The sequence below is a fragment of the Buteo buteo genome, chromosome 18, assembly GCF_964188355.1.
Source record: "Buteo buteo chromosome 18, bButBut1.hap1.1, whole genome shotgun sequence".
In the NCBI taxonomy this organism is placed as follows: Eukaryota; Metazoa; Chordata; class Aves; order Accipitriformes; family Accipitridae; genus Buteo; species Buteo buteo.
The window spans coordinates 13,341,601-13,360,980 of record NC_134188.1 but is presented as its reverse complement, the minus strand read 5'-3'; the positions used below and the strand labels follow the sequence as shown (position 1 = coordinate 13,360,980).

The 19,380-nt window shown below is 42.0% G+C and overlaps 1 protein-coding gene across 3 annotated transcripts in view; it reads left to right on the top strand.

Moving 5' to 3' along the window:
- The first annotated feature begins 968 nt into the window (after positions 1-968).
- GRIA4 (glutamate ionotropic receptor AMPA type subunit 4) overlaps positions 969-19,380 on the top strand; it is a 240,424-nt gene continuing 222,012 nt past the window's right edge. For all 3 annotated transcript variants that reach the window (XM_075050019.1, XM_075050020.1, XM_075050021.1), the window contains exons 1-2: positions 969-1,323; positions 2,468-2,626. In XM_075050019.1, the coding sequence (XP_074906120.1) occupies positions 1,236-1,323; positions 2,468-2,626 (247 nt within the window). In that variant the 5' untranslated portion in view covers positions 969-1,235. The remainder of the gene's footprint in view (positions 1,324-2,467; positions 2,627-19,380) is intronic.

Sequence of the window (19,380 nt, the reverse complement as noted above, 5' to 3'; positions counted from 1 at the left end):
GAAAGAAAAACCCAAAGGCACCAAAAAGCAGGCTCTAGGCACAAAAAAAATCTTTATTATTTTTCCCACCTAAAAAAAAAAACTAAAAAGGAAAAAAAAAAGAAGAAAAGGCGGCGGCATAGGAGCAGCGAAGTTTTCCTCTCATTTGCTCGCCCTCCTTTTGGCATGAGTGCCCACAAGCGCTTCCCTGCTCTCGTCCCTCTGCTCCATCCGCTGCCGCAGACCCCGACCGGGGGTCCCGCTCTTCCCGTGCGGCGCTGAGCGCCCGGGGCACGGACCCCCCCCGGCCCTGCCCGTCCGCCGGAGCGCCCCCCGAGGGGGCCGGGGAGCAGGCCTGCCCGGCCGCGCAACCCCCCCCCCCGCTCCGCAGCAGCTCAGCACATGCAGATACGCCCTGCCACCTTCATTAATAATAATGGGTACTTAATAACACCAGCCCCAGCCACGCGAATGACGGGCTGCAGCGGCCGCGCCTCCCCCGCCCCGCGCAAAGCCCGGGGCTGTGACCTTGCCTGGCCCTCTCGCCCCACGCCCGCGGCACAAACTTCCGCGCCGCTGCGCGCCCGCGGATGTGCGAGCGGCAGAAAGGGAAAGGAAAAAACAGCCGACCAACCAAACACCCCACCCCCCCCACCCCCCCCCCGCCTCCCGTCGCTTTACGCGGTGGCTGCGACCGCCGGCGTTGCAGCGCGCGCCCGAAGCCGCGGGCGGCTCCGCGGGGCGGCGCGGAACGGGACACGCGCGGCCGCTCCCTACCAGCGCCGGTGCGGGAGGCAGCGGCGAGCGGCGAGCGGGGGGGGGGGGCGGTTTGCACGGCGCATGTCCGCCCGCGCCGCGCCGCGCCGCCACTAGACGCTCCCCCCGCCGCCAAACTCACCACCATCTTCTGCATGTGCAACATTTGCAGCCGGACAGAAACCGCTCCCCGGCGATGGAGACTGCGGGAAAAATTCGGCGCGGCGGGATGGCTTGCTGAAACGGCAGCGGCAACCGGGAGAGAGGCAGAGCGCGAGCGGGAGAGAATAGCAGACAAATACTAAAACAAATCAAAAAAAAACCTAAACAAAAGAAAAAAAAAGAAAAAGAAAGGAAGAAACCTCTCTTTTTCTCCCCCTTCCTTTTTTTTTTTTTTTTTAATTCTTGATTTTGTTTGTAGCCACCTCGTCCTCAATGCCTCTCTGAGCAGCATCTAGCGAGCGAGCGGGAGAAGGCGAGACAGAGAGGCAAAAGAGAAGATGAGGATAATTTGCAGACAGCTTGTCTTGTTGTTTTCTGGCTTTTGGGGACTAGCAATGGGAGCTTTTCCTAGCAGTGTGCAAATAGGTAAGCGCTGCATTGGGCTGCGTGCGTGGGTCCAGGGGTTCAATCCTTTGCAAAGTGAGTTGGAAAGGAGGCTCGGAAGGCAGTTTGCAGATTTCTCCTCCGCCACTCAGCCCCTTTCCTTGCCTTCACGAAAAATCCGCGTGTACTTGTGTGCGTGTGCCGCCGTGTGTACGTGTAGAAATATTTCTGTGCGTGCGCTCGTGTGCGGTAGGGAGGATGCTTGTCTTTTGCAGAACTCGTTCCAGCTCCGGGGCGCGCAGGCTCGGCAGGGGAGGAAGGGGCTGGGGGCTGATGCCCCGGTGCTGCCTCAGCCCCCTCCGGCCCCCCCACCTCTGCCTGCCTCCCGGAGGGATCGCGAGTTCTGGGCACCGGAGGTTGCGGTAGCAGGCAGGGGTGGGCGATGAAAGGCGACGCTGCCCTTCTTTCGCTTCTCGTAGTTGGAAAGTTTAGGATTTTGTAGGTCTCGCCCCGTAGTCCCCCGTGCCCCATCCTCACCCCTTTCCTGTCGCCTCCCGCTTCCCTCCTTTCGGAGGTGTTTCGGATGGGACGCAGCTATCTGAATTCTTTCCAGCTCAGCTCCATCACTGCATCATTTCTCGCGGACTTGTGAAGATGCTGCTAATACGGCTGAGCTGCTCCCTTCCTGCACATGGCTGCAGAGGAGCAAAGTTCATTATATTCCTGTTCAGTGCAGATTATCCTACACTGAGTTGGTATTTTCTTTTTTTTTTTTTTTTAATCCAGAAAGCATCATTCCCCTTAATCAGCCTGCCACTTAATGTAAGAGGCTGTTGAGTAGCTGATTTACCAGTGTGTTCAGTATCAGGGAGATGGAGGCTAAACACTTTAAAAGGTCACTGTAATCATGACAAATCTGAGTATTTATGTATGAAAGGCTGGAAACTGAGAAGTCAGAAAAGAAGCATGAATGCATCAGGGAGGTTAAAATCGATCGAGGACAGTGATTTAAAGGCAGCGGTTGTGATTACGAATATGATTAGTTCCTTATCCATTAAAGTCTTAGGACTTGCCTTTCTGTGCAGCTTTGGGAGAGGCAGTTGCTTGATGTTGCAAGATAGTAAGTAGCTTGCAAATAATTCACCCTGCTTCCTTTGCTTTTTGCTTTTTTTCTTTTTTTTTGTAGGTGGTCTCTTCATCAGGAACACAGATCAGGAATATACTGCTTTTCGATTAGCAATTTTTCTTCATAACACCAGCCCCAATGCATCTGAAGCACCTTTTAATTTGGTTCCTCATGTAGACAACATTGAAACAGCTAACAGCTTCGCTGTAACAAATGCCTGTAAGTAAACATGCCATTGATCTGACCACCTTACGGGTAAATTGCAGTGGAAATAACAGGAAACCACATCATTATCTTGCATTGCAAATACATCAGTAAGTCTGTCTTCAGCATAGATACCCTTTGCAGAAGAGCAAAAGGGGAGCAATCCTTGTTAGTTTCTAACTGGAGCAAAATCCACTCTCCTGCCTTCTGCTGACTAACCTGATGTGACATTTACTTTAGCGTTATTACTGTAGTTTCTTGCTTCCTGGTTTCTATGGAGATGAATTTTGTTGTTGTAAAGAAAAATTATGAATGTCTCGATCAGTCTGTAAACCCCACAGTTACTCTTGTTTGCTTTTGCTTGTGGCATGCCTTGAGTGTATTTGAAAATATATGATAATATTTGTGCTCATAAATGCTTTTCTAATGGCTGGAAAGGAGACAGGGAAGCAGTAGTGTGCAGGATAATATATCTGAGTTGGTTGACGCTGCAGTTGATCTGGTGATGTCACTTGAGGCAGCCCTGCTCTTACATTCTAGGTTGTAAATGTCTCTTATAATCTCGTAATGCATACATCCTGTGGATATGTCTCTATGCATCCATACATTGGTGCCAAATCAAGTTAGTATCTGATCTACTTGATTTCACGGACCACCTCAACTGGAACAAATATTCTCTTCCTACTATATATTTTATACACACACACACATGCGCACACACAGATGCACATACACCATGAGAGGAAAGCAGAAAAAGAAATGCCCTTACCAAATGCGGTGACATTTACTTTTTTTTTTTTTTTTTAAAGCAGAATATAATTAGCTGAACTTCCAACATTTAGATCACCTCAGGGTCTTTAGCCTTGGTTTAAACACATGCTGAATACCGCTTTATCTCTGAAAGTGGCAAAGCATTATTTCTATTTATCTTCAGGCTTATAAAAAGGAATTCACGTTATTATGTAAGACAGCAGGATATAGTGTGGCAAAACTGAAGACTGTAGTAGCATTATGACTTTGATGTCCATATTTCAGGATTCTGTAGGTTTTCCTCTGTGGCCTTTAAGTTTTTGAATCCCTCCTCTTCATTCAAGAGTGAATTGCCTCTGGAAGTAGATGCCCTAAGCAACATTGCTAAGCGAGTTTAAAATAGAAACATACTGGAGAAGGTCTTACTGTTCATTGTGCCCTTAAAATAAGTACTACGTTTCTTTCCACTTTCTCACAGCCATCTCTGTGGCACTTTTTAATATGTAAACATACAATGTGCTGTACAGTTCTCATGTATAATTTATTGAATAATTGCTAAATTTATTTCTAAATTTATGTTTAGTCGTTGGTACTCCCAAGTTTCAGATGACCTTGCCACCTTATTTAACCGGAAAAGCTGCTAAGCTGCTAAAATGGCTCTATTCATTTTATGCAGGAAAGATTGATGTCCCATCAAGTGTGAATTCTATATTAAGCAATGTATTAGTTGCGTTTAGCATGAAAATCAATATCAGATTCCATAAGAAGAAAACATTTCAAAAGGTGCTTTGAAACTGGAAAGAATCAGATCTATACAGGTGTAGTTCATTGAGAAAATATTACAATGCATGTCAACTTTTGCAGGCACTGATTATATATTCCATGAAGACAAATAACACTAGCTTTCTTAAACTTTCATTTTTGGTAAAAGAGGAGGGGACCACAATTTTCATATATTGAAACCAGTAATTTTCATTGAAGTAAATTATTTCAGATTCTGCCTATGCATCCAGTTCTACCAAACAATTTCCGAGGCTATTGTTACTTTTTGGATTAAGGGTATTGCACAGTATTTCCATTGGAACATTAGTGAATTAATTCTGATTTGCATAAATTTAAAATTGTCTAAAATTGAACGACTTCTTTGTGTAAGACTTAACACCATAGATTCAAAAAGGGTTTGCCCAAAACTTTCCTCGTTTAGACTATTCGCAGCAGATTATTCTCTCTCATTCCAACCACCTTAGATTATGTTTACCTTGGATTCTTTCAACTGAGGAAAACCTGTCCCCTTATATTTGCTGTCACTTATAGAAATAGTGATTCACAACCTGATCCTTTTTTTTTTTTTAACTGAACAGTTTGAATTCCAAAGAGTTTAATGACTCAGAGATGATGAATCTTTACAGTATGGGGGGAGGCAGAGAAAGAGGAGGAAAGTAAATGTGTATGTTTATGTGTGTGTATGCTCATATTGTATGTGTCTGTATTAAATAGCTGTAATCCTACAGGCCTTATTTAGGTCTGTACTTCCCACTTAAACCAACATGTATTTTTATGTTAGTCCAAGTTTGTATTTATTTCACATTTTGCAGTCTTGTGCCAATAATCCAACTGCTGCTTCTTTTTTTAAACCTTTTAATACTGAAGAATATTTTTTAAACAACAAATCTAATGAAACATAGGCAAACTGACTGACAACTGAATGAACATATCGCATGTCCTTTAAGCTAAATATGAGCAGAATCCTGCAAAAATCAATTGTCTGATAGCTGGAGGACACCGGCTTCCATGTGATTGAATTTGCTGGCTTGACAGAGGCTTCTAAAGCACAGATGTGTGAGATTTTCTAACCTAATTAAAGAACCCCGACCATCAGCTCTGAATTAAGTGATTTCATGGCAATATGAAATGATAACTCTTTGCTGAACCACTGTGAAACAGCGGCTTTGGATCTTGCTATTTGTGTAGAAATTACTCGGCGCACACGTCCCCGAATATAGAGTACAAAAGCCTTAGAGCTGCTGGACTGAAATGAATATTCATGTGAGTTCAAGCATAAAGCTCTGAGACATGACCATTTACCTCTATTTCTGTTTCCATTTGCTGCAGAGGTTACTTGTGAAGATTCAGGGCCTGGCCCTTTGCATGTGTTAGGGACAGTAAACAGACTATTTCAAAGGATTATGGATAGCGTGTTAGCAGGTAACTCGCATTGGAGAAACTTGAATATTTTTTCTTTTCTCTAGATAAAAACATATATCCAAACGTTCACCCAGGAGTACTTTTGGACCTGCAATAATTTTGCATATTCAGTTTAATATCTAACTTCTAATGGTTATTTTACGCATTTTTGTTTTCTTTAAACAGGCGCAGAACGTTAGTATTTTTCTTCTCAGTCATGAATGCATACAAAACAGGTTGCTTAAGCAGATAGACTTTGTTGCAAGTTTGCAAAATTGATCTGATCTATATCAGTTTGGAGATAGTCCTTTCTTTCCCCTTCCCATTGCGTGTTTTATTTAAACTCTGTTCATTTCTTTTGCACTACATACATTATTCAGAGAATCTCTCTTACTGACAGAGCGAGCTGAAATTATTGCAAAACATGAATAGTACAAGATTCTTACTCATCAGAACACAATACACCAGAGCTGAAACATTTGACTATTGGCATACATTGGTTTGCACATTATAAGCAGGAAATTTTGCTTGTGATTAGAAATCTACCTTCAGCTTGATTTCAGATGTTGGAGCAATGCATTGATTTTTGGAGAGGATTGTATATGTTTATTCTTTAGCTGAATGCAAAATAATTTTCTCCACTCCATGCACCATCTATATTACTTTAGTATATCTCAGAAATGCAGTCAACATTAAACCTGCTTGCATACTTTTGAGAGGCAGCTCTATAATTTTACAAAGAGCTGTTTGCCTTCCAGCTCTTGTCTTGTGGTTGAGAATTTTTCTGTTGAAGTTTCAAAAATCCTTGATGTATAACCACTCTTGCAGTTCGTGTACAGGATTAGGCTAAATGGGGAAGAAAAGAGATCAATTCAAGTCTTCCATCAATGTTTCATTGTAAAAGTAAAGCGTTTCCTTTTGAGTCTGTTTGACTTCATGTGTATTCCGAGATGAATATACTCCTACTAAGTGTAATTTGTGGTAAATCGGACACTCCTCTTGTTTCATCTTGTACACAATTCAGTTCTTAGCAGATTTTAATCCCTGAAGGTACAAACTCCCCCAAATGTAACTTTGTTTATTATGTGCCACATGGATCAGAAGAAGAAAAGGCCACTGGAATTAAAAATTTCATATCTTGGAATAACTTCCCTCAAAGAGTTAGTCTCTTTGACTTTTATGCCCTCTGGACTCATGCAGCATTGGTGACCTGAAACTGGAGGGCCTGATTTTGCCTCACCAGCATGAATGCAGTTTCTGGGTGAGATCCACCGAGGTCGGGGTCAGCCCTGAGGACAGATGGGAACCTCCCTCGTCACCCAGCCCTCTCTGTGGGTCTGTCTCTGGGCTTGTGCGTGCTAGTGAGGGGAGAGGCAATGTCATTTTGGAGTTAACTTTTCTGCTGAGATATCCCAAAGCTAAGGACATAGGCTCAAATGTAGTGTTGCCTTTATATTGTGACTGTCATCTTACTTACAGCAGTTTCAGCTTTGATTTGCTAAGCTGCATCATAATGGGATTTTCATTAAATTTCATTATTAATTCTGCTATATAATTACAACTCAATTTAGCAATAGGAGTGTAACCTTAGTTTAATAATCAGTGTCATTTAAAACCATGGTGTTCTTTATTTAAAAAGTGAGGTTTCTTACAGCTGAATGGTATTTTGCTATCAAGAGCAGTACAGTATTCCCAAGGATGCAGTTTGGAGTATATTGAGAGTCACCATAAAGGCATACCATACAGTCAGGTTTGAACTGCAAAAGCAAATAGTGTGCCAGTTGGCTGGAAAAATGGAACTGGATTAAATGGTACCCTTCTAAAATAGGATTGATTACAAAAACCCATTTGAAGTTAGTGTTTTTCTTTAATACATGGAGTTTATCTCAAGCTAGACCCCAATTATTGAAAAGAGTTTCTTTAAAAATTTCTATTATTAGCTCTTGCTGATGGAATCAAAGAATATATGTGTACTTGGGTGTCATTTGCCGAAAGGATTCTGTATATTTTTAAGATATAAGAAGATCTATATTCAAAGAGTTTCATAGCTCTAAATGTGATCCTTGTAAATAGCTGTACAGCTGAGAGAAAATCAACCATCAATAGCTCCAATCCATCAGAGTCTGGATTTAATTTTCAAGGTTATTGTTGGGAAAATAAATGATGGGCCTTTGCTGAAATACAGTCAGATTTCTTCAGTGAAAATTCTGATCATGCATTCCCCTGCCATGAAATAAGACTTTTGACCTAGCATGTTACTGGACTGGCTAAAACTGTAAACTCGAAAGCTTTATAATAGGCTACAGAAATAATTTCATCTTCATTTCAGAGGATTAATAACAAAGATTGTGTTCCTTCATTCCTCCTGCAGAAGCCCACGCAGTGCAGTACTTCTCGTGCAGGACAAAGCACTTCAACAAGTAAATTAAATTGATTAACTTCAGCTTTAGCATTGTAATCTAAGTTTGTATGCTAGTCAAAATAGTTCATGCATTTCATTTTTAGGTCTTGATTGTTTTGAGACTTGCTTGTTCACGAGAGAAGAAGCCGTCTGCTTTGATTTCTTGACGATTTTAGATCCTACTATGCATTGTGCAAATTCAGATTGCAAGCAGTTGAAATTCTTTGGATTTAAACATGTTGGACCAAATAATCCTTTCTCATAGTTCTTATTCCTTAATATATGACTGATTTAAAGGGGATGAAATTTGTGCTAGTGTGTAAGTGAAGAACTCTGTATGATTGCACCACTGTAATTAAAAGGAAAATTTGGCTTCCTCTCTGGATTTCCTTTCCTCTGGGTAGTTGGCTTGAGGCAAAAATTTTGGACTAGTACAGCACTGAGTCTACTTCTGCAACTTAGATGGGCATACCTGTACCGAAGTTATGTGCTGGGACAGAAAGTCAAACTAGATAATTTATTCCTGTGTAAATAAAGAATTGTTCTTCTGAACTGGGAAAACGAATTTCCTCAAGAGTACCTGATCACAGTGTCTTGTTTGGACATTTTGGTGTTGCTTTAGTTTTAACCATTTTCTCAGAAGTTTTATTATCTTCCTCTATCTAGTTAGAGTTCTTACACAACTTTTTTTAATTTTATTTTTTTATTTTAAAGATCTTACTGGCTTTTAAAAATGCTGATATGGATTCGGTTGTTTGTCAATGCAATTATGGGTTGAGTACTCTTAAAAATTCTATATCAGTGATGTCTGTTTTCAGGCACCCAAGTTCTAATACAGAGGCTGTCTTACATTTTGGCACTCAGAAATGTTCTAGTATTTTCCAGAGTACGCAGCAGCACCTGCCTTCCCAATGGTAACTGCTTACTACTGAGCGCTTGGAAAATCTGTCCTTTTCTGTGTGATAACGCATGGGTCAACTGTCTTGCCTCAATGGTGTTACTTCCTTGTGAGGACTTTGTTTCTTCCCTGTTCTTTTTCCCATGAAGCGTCTGCCTGACTTGTTCAAATAATTGCAGCTGTTTGTTGGGTTTCTGGTTCCTTATGGTAAGAAGATGGAACCAGGGTGTCACATACCCATCACCTTTGTCTTGGCAAGGCACTGTAAAGTCCCAGCCCATCCTTCCTGTTCACGAGGTTCATCAGAAGCTGATTACAGATGAGCTTTATGTTGGACTCAAGGGGGAATACCTGGATACTAATTAACACGCTTCTGTTCTTGCTGGGTTTTGGCCAGCTATATTAACATTAACAAATTCTGTTTCAAATATTTGCCCTTGTCCTGCAGTTTTTTCCCCAGGCAGAGCTGTCTGTGACTTAAATAGGGGCTCTACCTGAGCAGGGATTGCAGACTGGAACCCCTTATAAAGAAGGAATAGTAGGAATCAGCTTTTTTGCAAGGTGAACAGGTTCTCATTCTTTCATCTCATGGCTCGAATTTTTAAAAGTATTAAATTGCTTAAGTCCTGTTATTTTTTTTTAAAAAGTGTGTTTAGAAATTGGACCCCTGGTACATAATTGCCTATTTTAAAAGAATGTCATTTGGTCTACTGTTTTCTTGTGTTCTACAGGCTATTTTGATGTTGTATTTGTATGTAACCATTGCTCCTGAAAATGCAGTCTTGTGCGGTACCTTTCTGTATTCTAAAGTCATGGATGACATGAGCATGACTGCAGGGTTTTTTTCTGTAAATACAAATAGAGCACAAGAGAAACAAAAAGCACTTACACTTTTCACCAGCTTATTTATTAGATTCTTTGCAGGGAAAGGCTTTAAACACATTTGAAGACTGATATTAAAATATATCAGCTTTTCACTATTCATAACAGTTCCTCTGTTTCTCACTTGCAGACTCTCTGTGGGGTAGATTCTGCACCGTTTCTGCATGCACATTCTTACAGCTGCTTTTATGGTGTATTTGTGTAGTACTCTCTTAAACCCATAAATTTGAATTTCATTTTTATTTGGATATCATCTTTTCATACAATTCAGGTATGCCCAATGAATAGTCATCAAATAGGTGTTTTAGGAAAGTTCATAGGTAGTGAGAGTTAATTGCTGAAGAGAATTGAGAATTTTACACTTTGTTTGCCTCAGTTTTCAAATCCATTTCTAAATGGATATGGAATTTACATTTTCACATTGTGGTGCAAAAGGTGTTGCATATGTTAATATTAAAAATTATGATACAAAATAATTAGGAATCGTGCAAAATATTCTGGTTTTGTTAATTTCTTTCACAGTTACGTGTCATGCTTCATTTCTTTTTGTTAAAGATTTCACTGATATCGCATAGCTTTTTTTTTTCAATGTCAGGGTCAGATCTGTTTCTTAAGTGGGTAAAATTACTTGTGTAATACATATTCAAAGTAGGGACAGGGGAAAGAGGGGAAATTCTTGTAGAGCAAAGAGAGGACAAAATGTAGCGTATTATTTGTCCACAGAAGCTTACTGTTCTACTTTAATATTCCTGATGTACAGTAGCAGTATTTCATGCTACTAGTTAATGTGAGATATAGGTCTGGATGGTGCTGTGTTCAGGTCTGGAAGACATTATTGAGTATAAGTGAAAAACACTTTATCAAGCACAGATACATTCATGTAAAATTCAGGAGTAAAAAGCTATAATATTTTCAAAAAAGTGCATGCACATCAGTATACTTAGCCCCTTGCTTCCTCACCTAAGCTGATGGGGGAAGAAGGAACAAGACTTTACAGACCCCACAGTCTCAGGAGAGTTGTGTAGGACCTCGTATTAGTGATTTCCTCCAGGTTTTCTGTGTGGATCTGTCCTGGAGAGGCTTGCTAATAAAGGCCTCCAGCCTTGGTCTTTTCCATCCATTTAAACTGAGAAGAGTGTTTAAGAATGGACTTTTCAAAAATACTGCAGCTGGGAGGATAATTTCCTTTGAAAATCAATAGTCATGTGCTCTTGGCTGACTCGGGAGTTTTTCTCACTTCTCCAAGTAGAAAGCACAAGCCAGGTAAAAAGCTGGCTTTTGGAGCTGTTTGCACACCGTGTTAATGCTGTCTCTGCATCTAGCTGTTTGTGTGGCCTCCAGTTGAGAGCTGGTCAGGGATTTTTCTTTCTTGGGTCCTTTTTTTTAAATCAGTGTCCTTGTTCAGTGCTTCTCTTGGGTGGTGAAAGCAAGAGGGTAATACTGTAAGTGATACATTATTATATGGGTAAGAGTTGGAGTTGCTGTCTGGAGGCACAAGCATAAGAGGATGTTGGTGTATTGGGAGGACATACATCTGCATCTGTTGCAGGATTACTTATGCCCCATGAAAGTGTGTGGCTGGCAGGTCAGAAGTAGTGCCATATGGAAGTGATCCAAGTTACAAGTCCTTACAGATGATACAGAAAAGATGTGAAAGCAGTCTGGGGGATGAAATGTTGTCTGATGGCTATGAGCATCAGTGCTTCAAAGAAGAAAAGGTCGCCAAAATAAATGGGAGAGCAGATAGCACGCAATAGTGTTCACAGATTATTGTGTTCTGAAGCTAGATGGGACCATTTTGATCACCCAGTCTGACCAACACAATGCTAGTCAGCCAGCCTCAATTAATTTCTTTATCCAACACATAATTTTTTTTCCCAAATAAATCCAGTGTTGAATTAAAGACTGAAAGAATCACAGATAAATTGTCGTGTTATCAACACATCATTTGGACATATCACCCACTGTCTTTATCTATGTTGAATGTAGGAGTCATACAGAGTAGGCAAGCAGAAAAAAAATTGCCTACTGGGTTTGCTACTGGTCTTTAATTTAGAGAGATACCATAATGATCATGATTTACATCCAGTCATCACAGTTGTGCAGCTCCCAGAGCCCGCTGAGGTTTGTTCTGGCTGTTTGGTACTGTGTCTTACCTGCACAGAGGGGCAGGCTGGGACACCCTTCGTAGCAAGGCTTATGCCATGGCAAGACGTGCAAGGACTTACTGGGGCCTTTTTCAAGGTGGCTTGAAAAATACTTCCAGTGGACGCAAATGGTGTTTTTTTTTCCCTGTCCTAAGAAAGAACATGTCCTAACCCCACAGCAGGGAGTATGGCTTGAAGCAATAGTAATATAAGCTTGGTAAATATGTTCAAAGACCACTAAGTATGTTTTTGCTAACAAATGTATGCTAATCCCCATTGTTTGTATTCATAGACTGGTCTGCCTACAAATACAACTTAATGGTCATGTATGTTACACATACTTCACTTTCTATGAGCCACAGAGAATGTGAATCTATTACCGCTTTCACCTGGAGGGTTTGGGCTGTTAGCTTAAGATACCAAGAGTTATGAATTTAGCTTTGGAAGTCCCTGGTTTCATCTGCTTTGGTTGTCGGAGGAGATGGCAGCCTGAGCACAAACATGATAATGAATGAGTTTTAATGCACAAGAATATCTGCATAAAGCAAAAGCCTGAATAAAGGAATACAAGAAGTGCTCCCATAGCTGTCTTTGATGATCTGTTGTGCTATTCTGAATAGCAAACATACATGGAAAGAGGAAAAAAAGGACAAACCTTTTATTTCCTTACACCGTAAGTCATTAAAACAGGGAGAAATAGTAACACAAGACCTCAGCAATTAATTATGGTATACTAATAGCTGTACTTGCAGCATCCGGTTTACTACTCCATCTGTTAAATGGTTTGCTTAAATGATTTATTATACAGTTATTATTAAAATCAGCTGGAAAATGACAAGGTATTCTTAGATAACTAACTCAGAAAAAGAACGGGCACAGTTAATGCTAATGCATGTGTGCAGTGTATAATTGGTGAGATTTGTCTAGGCGTTGTGTGCAATGATTTGGAGCCCAGGCAGGAGGTGGGTCTGCCCCGGTTCTTCGGGGACCCTTGCAGACTCAGAAGTGACAGACTGCCTGGAGTAAGGGGTTGAACGAGTTTGAGACCTTGCACCTGAAGTTGGTGTTTGCCTTCCATTCACCCTCAGCTGGGTGGGAGAAGGGGTTCAAGATGCAGCAGGAGCTGTGTATTTATGAAACGGCATTATTCAGTGTTGGGCAAGGAGGTTTCTGAGAGCGGAGGAAGGACTGATGTGCTGCAATGCTTGCTGCATGGGGAGCTCTCTGCTTCTGAAAGTGGAGGAGGAAGGTGTGGCTGGTGCTTGTGAAGTAGGGATTATAGCTGGTGTGAACTGACGTGACTTTGGAAAACTTCATGGTGGATATGTGGTTGGGCTAAGCTGAAAACCTAGTACGGAGGGGGAAGCAATGACGAGTCCACGTGTCCAGTGGAGTACAGTAGGAGTTAATAGACATGGAAGAGTGTAAGACTAAAAAATACTGTTCCAAGAGACAGAGGGAAAATACTGTTTTCTGCCATCAGCCATCCTTCTCTCCCTTGCTGCTTTTACTGTTACATGACCCAGCTTTTCATGACAAAATGGGAACAGTGTGCAAGAAGCACCACCAGTGGAAGCAGTTTATACGGTGAGCTCTGCACCGCTGGGGAAGTGCTGCTGTGCTGGAGGCAGCAGCCAGCATCCCAGGGGCTGGGTCACCCATCCCTTTCCTGCCCCGCACCTAGGGACAGGCTGCTGCGGCTTCTGGGTTCGGCACATGTTATTAGCTCCTGTAACGTATTGATTACAAATAGCCATCAGCTTAACTACTGCAGGGAAAGGACAGAAAGGGACAGAGTATAAAACATTTGTTTCTTGGTTACGAACAGAGAAGAAATTACATCCTTATACAACCTCAGAAAAACTGTGTCTGTTTCCATCTCTGTCTTCCTTCTCCCTGCCTGCCTTAGACTCCATCATGGTCAATACTTTAATATTTTAAGGGAGTGAATGGAAGGAGGGAGTGGTGGTGGTGTACCACAAAAGACAGTTTATACAGATGAATTGGATTGCTTTCTTCCATTCTTCTCTGGGTCTCTGACAGATGTTGAAGGACTCTTGTATTTTTATTTCCTGATGAAAGCCCAGAAAGCCCATCATTCTTTCAGTTACTGTTTTTGATGGGAATCTTTTGCACTTCAGTACAGCTGGCAGGCACCAGAGCTTCACACCTTAATCACATTTTCTTTGTCAGCCTTTCACATACTATGCTAAATGGGAGACTAGCAGAAAATCCTTTGAGCATTTACAATAATAGGATAATAATAATTATTGCAGTTCCTTGCACTTATATAGTCTCTGTGAGATTAAAATGAGATCCAGCATAACATTACCCCTTTGAAAAGGTGTGGATATCCCCTGCCAGTGGCATCACCTTGACAAACTGCTCTCCATGGCCTCAGCTTCTTGTTCCCTTATCTTTGGTATGGTCAGGCAGGGCTGTACCGCCACCTTCCTATTCATGTCTGTGAGCACGACTGCACAAATAGTCATGAAAGAGAATGCGAATGAGGGGAATCAGCAGCATGAAGAAGGTTTTTTTTTTCTGTGTGTGTCTATAAAAGACAGGAGAACGTTAAAGGGTAAAGTCTCTCCAGGTCAGAGAGAGTGTGCTTACATGAGGCATCTCCTTTCTTGACTGCACATCATGTAGATCTTAGGAGCATTAGTGAGAGTTAAATGTGTGCAACCAAAAATGTAACACACAGGTGTAGCTTTAAGCCTGTTGGTTTCTTAAGATGTGCATTAAGATAATGCACTACCTTCCTGTCTGGTCCTGTCTGTGAAAGTATTGTCTGCAAATTGTTGGATTATTGGTACAGTAAGTTAGCAGTTTCTATCTACTGAAATAAAATCCTTTGGGGCCTTTTCCTGGCCCCCCAAAAGTGCTCCACTCTTAATTAAAATTACAAAGTTCAACATTAATCTTTCAAAATGGTGTACCTATTGTTAGTGCTGTGATGTTGATAAGTTCTTTAAGGATGTGTGTGACCATAATAAGCTGGTGCCATAGTTTTTTCACCGAGACAAAAATAGCAAAGTGATTTAAAATCCTAGGGTTTTTGGGTTTTTTTTTTGGTGGTGCAGCCTGTAGCTTTCCACGTTAAGAATACAGAACAACTCCAGCTTGTAGTGGGAGCCTGCCCCTTTTTCTCACCTCTCTCTGTAGATCCAAAGAGAGATGGAAGCATCCAAAACCTAAGACAGGAATGCAGCAGACTATCTCCCTGCATCTGTGGCACAGGTGACTGAAAAAGCTGTGTTTGTCACCTCAATTCATGTGACTGTACTGGTGCTTGACTTCAAGAGAGCAAATAATGGCTCAGACTTCCTAAAATCCAGCATGTGCCACAATTTTGGCTCATTGTACAGCCAGTTGTAACCCACAGTAGACCTCCATGCAGGGCAGCCTGGATGTGGCCATTCCCAGTATCGCACTGGCTGAAATGCCTTCATTGGCAGCCAGCCATTCCTCATTGTACGAGCAGGCAAACATCAGAGCTTACGCTGTAATCCTTCTCGCTCTCTTTTGCGGTCATCTTGACCAAACAGAAGATGTTTTGGTCCCTGATGTCTGTTTGGTCCCAAAGGACTGCAGCAGAGGTTTGCTGAAGTATCTTACGTTTCTGCCACTCCCGTGTCTACCCTGGTAATTCCATCTGCATTTGGCTATGCCAAGGACATGAGGAGAGCAGAAGAGACAATGACTAGCAACCCTGCCCTTCCTGGGGCCTTTTCCTCCTGCACCTACACCCCACGCAGGAAAGCCCCTGCCCAGGAAGGGCACTGATCTCTGCTCCCTTTTGCCAAGTGAGCAAAACCACACAGGGAGCAAAACAAGGGTGGGACTTGTATTCTCCTCCAGAGCCTCCTGTACATATATATGACTTATGTCTGGCTCTGTCTTGCACATCTCTGCAAGAGAATTTGAGCAACAGTTTAATTTTTGGAGCTCAAACTGTTTGTTTTCTTAGGATTGTTGCTTGTGTCTCAAATTATGCACTTGGTTGACAGTGTTTGTTACCGGGAAAGGAGGTTTGGGATGCTAGGGATGGGTCACTGAGGCTGCACTACAGCATTTTGGGATGGTGTTTTAGGTTGAGCTGCAGAGGCAGACACATGTAAAAACATCTTATTTGGTTTCTTCCATGTGTATGTAGAGAAAGCTTTACAAAATACTTAAATACCTTTAAACTCTCTATTTTGGCTTTAAGTTGACAACTGTAAACATTTAGGAGATGCTTTCCAGGAAGAGACATTAAGAGACTTAATGTATCACACACCCTGGCAGGGCAAATCCCAATACTCCATTGGAAGCATGGATGGGAGTTAATTTACTTGGATGAAGTTGTTGCTCATTTCTGGTTGAAACTGTTGCTCAGAAGTCTGTGTAAATGTGCATAGCTAACAGCTGTCCTGTACGCGCCTTTTTATACTTCTTTCAGCTAATTCAATGATCGCAATACTAAATCTAGCACTCGGACAGCTTTTGGATTTATGACAGTCCCTGAAGGACTTTGACTTACAGTTATTCATATAGGTAGTTTTTAAAATTTATGACAGAAATAATAACTCTGTGATAATATTCATCCTATTGCTTATTTAGAGCACTGGGTGTGAGAATATAAAAAAAAGCAGCTGGAAATTCCCGGGGCAAAGCTTTGGCTCAGTGCTCTGCTCTGCCTCACAGGGAGTGGAAGCCAGAGACATTTCAGAGACTTCAGACAATTTTCAGAATGTACAGAGATGTAAAACCAAAGTGAAATTTGTCCCAGAGCAGCAACTAGTACTTTAGGTGCTCTGCTTACCTCTTTCCACTTAACTACTGTTTTCTGCTATTTGGGGATGTGCACATGCACTGTCGAAGCATTTATCAAGTCATCCCTGTCCCACCTCACAGCCTCACAGCATGGCAGTGATCTTTAGCGGTTTGTTATGCCCCTCTTGCTGCTCTGTCGTTGTCCGTGGTATTGCCCAGAGCGTGCTCTGCATCTCAAGAGGTTACAGCAGATCTCTTGGGTCTAAGCAGTAATGAGGGCATCCTGGAAAAATGAGAACGGGCAGCTGGAGATGAGCGGTGTCAAGTCTCAGTGAACCACCTTCTCCCTTCCCTCTTGGGCCATCACATCCATGAAGCATTATGAAAGGAACCTGTCAACAGCACTGTTTGATCAGAATTGATATCAGGGATGATTTATATGTATGTATGCTTTTGGTCATACCTGCCATCTGTGTTTTCCATGTTCCTATGAATATCTGTTGGAAGTGTGATGTCTTCTGGTACCCAGCAATGGGGAGACGGACATGGAGCACAAGTGGGCCAGGAGGTACAGTATTTCCTGGGAAGGAATGGGAAATGAAATCCAGGTTTCTTCTGCACTTGTCCTTAGGGAGGGCCTTTCCTCAGGCTGAGGTAATGTTTTCACTGACACAATGTGAAAGTTAAGTATTTTTATCTTAAGGACTAAGAAGTTAACTCTGATGTAAACCTATGACACCAAAGCTTTCTCATGAGAGGAAAGGCAGCTGTAGTCAATGGCTTTTGTTTTAATTTGTGACTAAGGCAATCTTTAGTCAAATGGACAAACTGTGACCTGAAGGAAAGCCCTTCTGTAGTGGGGACAGGAAATATCTTTAAATTAGTGTCCTTCTAACATTCATGTCTTTGTAGGAAGAGAGATAGTGATATGATCAGGTGTGAGCAAGATGAATGGCTTTTGGATATGCTTGGGATGATGGCTTTGCTTTGTTGTTGGGCTTTTTTTGTTGTTTGTTTTGTTTTATCTCACATTCAAAACCAAGAACAAAGAATCTCCTGTACAAATCTTAATACATCTTAAAAAAAAATTAAACTCCAAAGTGGGTGAACGTGGGCAAAGCTGGTACTTTCCATTTCAGCGAGGCACACTGGGGTGGGTGTTGTGTTGTATTAATGCTGTTTCATGGGTCATTAACCTGCAGAGGAGCTGCCGCCTCACTGCCACCCCCAGACATGGCAGTGCTCCCACGCAGGGCTTGTGGCACCCCTTGCTGCGGGCTGCCGGTGTCCCTGCCGCTGCCATCCCAGCCCAGCTTGGCCTCAGGAAGGGACACGCACGCACCCAGGTAATGGACAGGGCTGCTTTTAGGATGAGGATGGGGTGAAGCTGGTAGGATTGTACTAAAGCCATGGGTGGCTGCAGCTATTCCAGGGTATTGGAGCAAACCTGCGTTAAGATCCAGCCCGTGCTGTTGCTGCCCGTGCTGAGCAGTGCCCACCTCCGTGGCCAGCTGCCGGGGGCTGGGGTCCACACAAAGAGGTGCCTGGTGCCTGCCCACCTGTGTCCTTGCAGGGGAGGGAGCTGGGCAGTGGGGCTGGAGAGGGCATCAGCTGTTTTGCCATAGAGGTAGGAGCCTGTAAACACCGATTATCAGCCTTAGGCTTACCGCAGCGGGTACTGTCATTAACGGCTCAATTGCGACCGCTAAGGTGAATGAATATAAGTGACTCCAAACCCAGGTGATTTCCGAGGGAAACTTTCAGACCTTTTAATAAGCAAAATAGCTAGCACTTGTTTGTATGCCTTGAAATTATGTGAAGTTTTTTTCTTGCTCTTTAGGGTTAATACACTGTGGTCATGTGGTAAGAGCATGTCTGCTAAGTGTTTCTAGCAAGACTTCTTGAAATGCTGCCAGAAGACCTGGAGAGCTGCATACCTTGCTTTTAACACAGAGCGACAGCTTTGCATCACACATTGTGCTACTGCATAGCCAGGATTGTAAATACCAAATTTTATTTTCAAGTATGTTTATAATTCATTAATAGGAGGTAGACAAATAGACCGGGCTGGCTTTGCAGTGCAAGAAAGATAAATGGAAGATGGTGCATAGATAATAGATGCTGGAGTAGAATATGTGGAATTTTTCTTTCCTCCATTTTGTCTTGTTGCAGCTATTTTGCTTGAACTCTCAAAGTTGTTCCAGGAAGAGGGGCTGGAAATAGGACAAATATACATCCATCACAAATGTTCAGAATTCTGAAATTGAGCTTTAAGTACAATGTGAACTGCTGAACACAAAACCTAAAGGCGCAGCTATAATGTTTTGTTCTGTTCTGTGACAAATATTTCTCTAGTTATTTAACAGCACCCATTTAAACTTTGGATGTATTGAATAAAATATTTCTTAACCATGTCCCTTCCATTTGTTCTTGAATATGTGTTTTATTGAATTCATGATAAATATTCCAGGAACTGCTTATCAATTTGGGTGGTATGATAGGTGATATGTCATTGATTTAATGACATAAACCCATGTTTTAGGTAATGATATTTTCACAGCCTTTGTCTTGTAAACATATAATCATCTACTTCAACAATTCTTTTTCAGGCTAAATTAAAAGTAGGTTTGAGAAACATAATGTATATGCAATATATCACATACTCAGCTGCAACTTGAGTCTAGAGAGCAGAGTACACTAGTGCCTAACCATCAGGCTGGCTTTAGAGGTGTAATCAGCTATAAGAAAA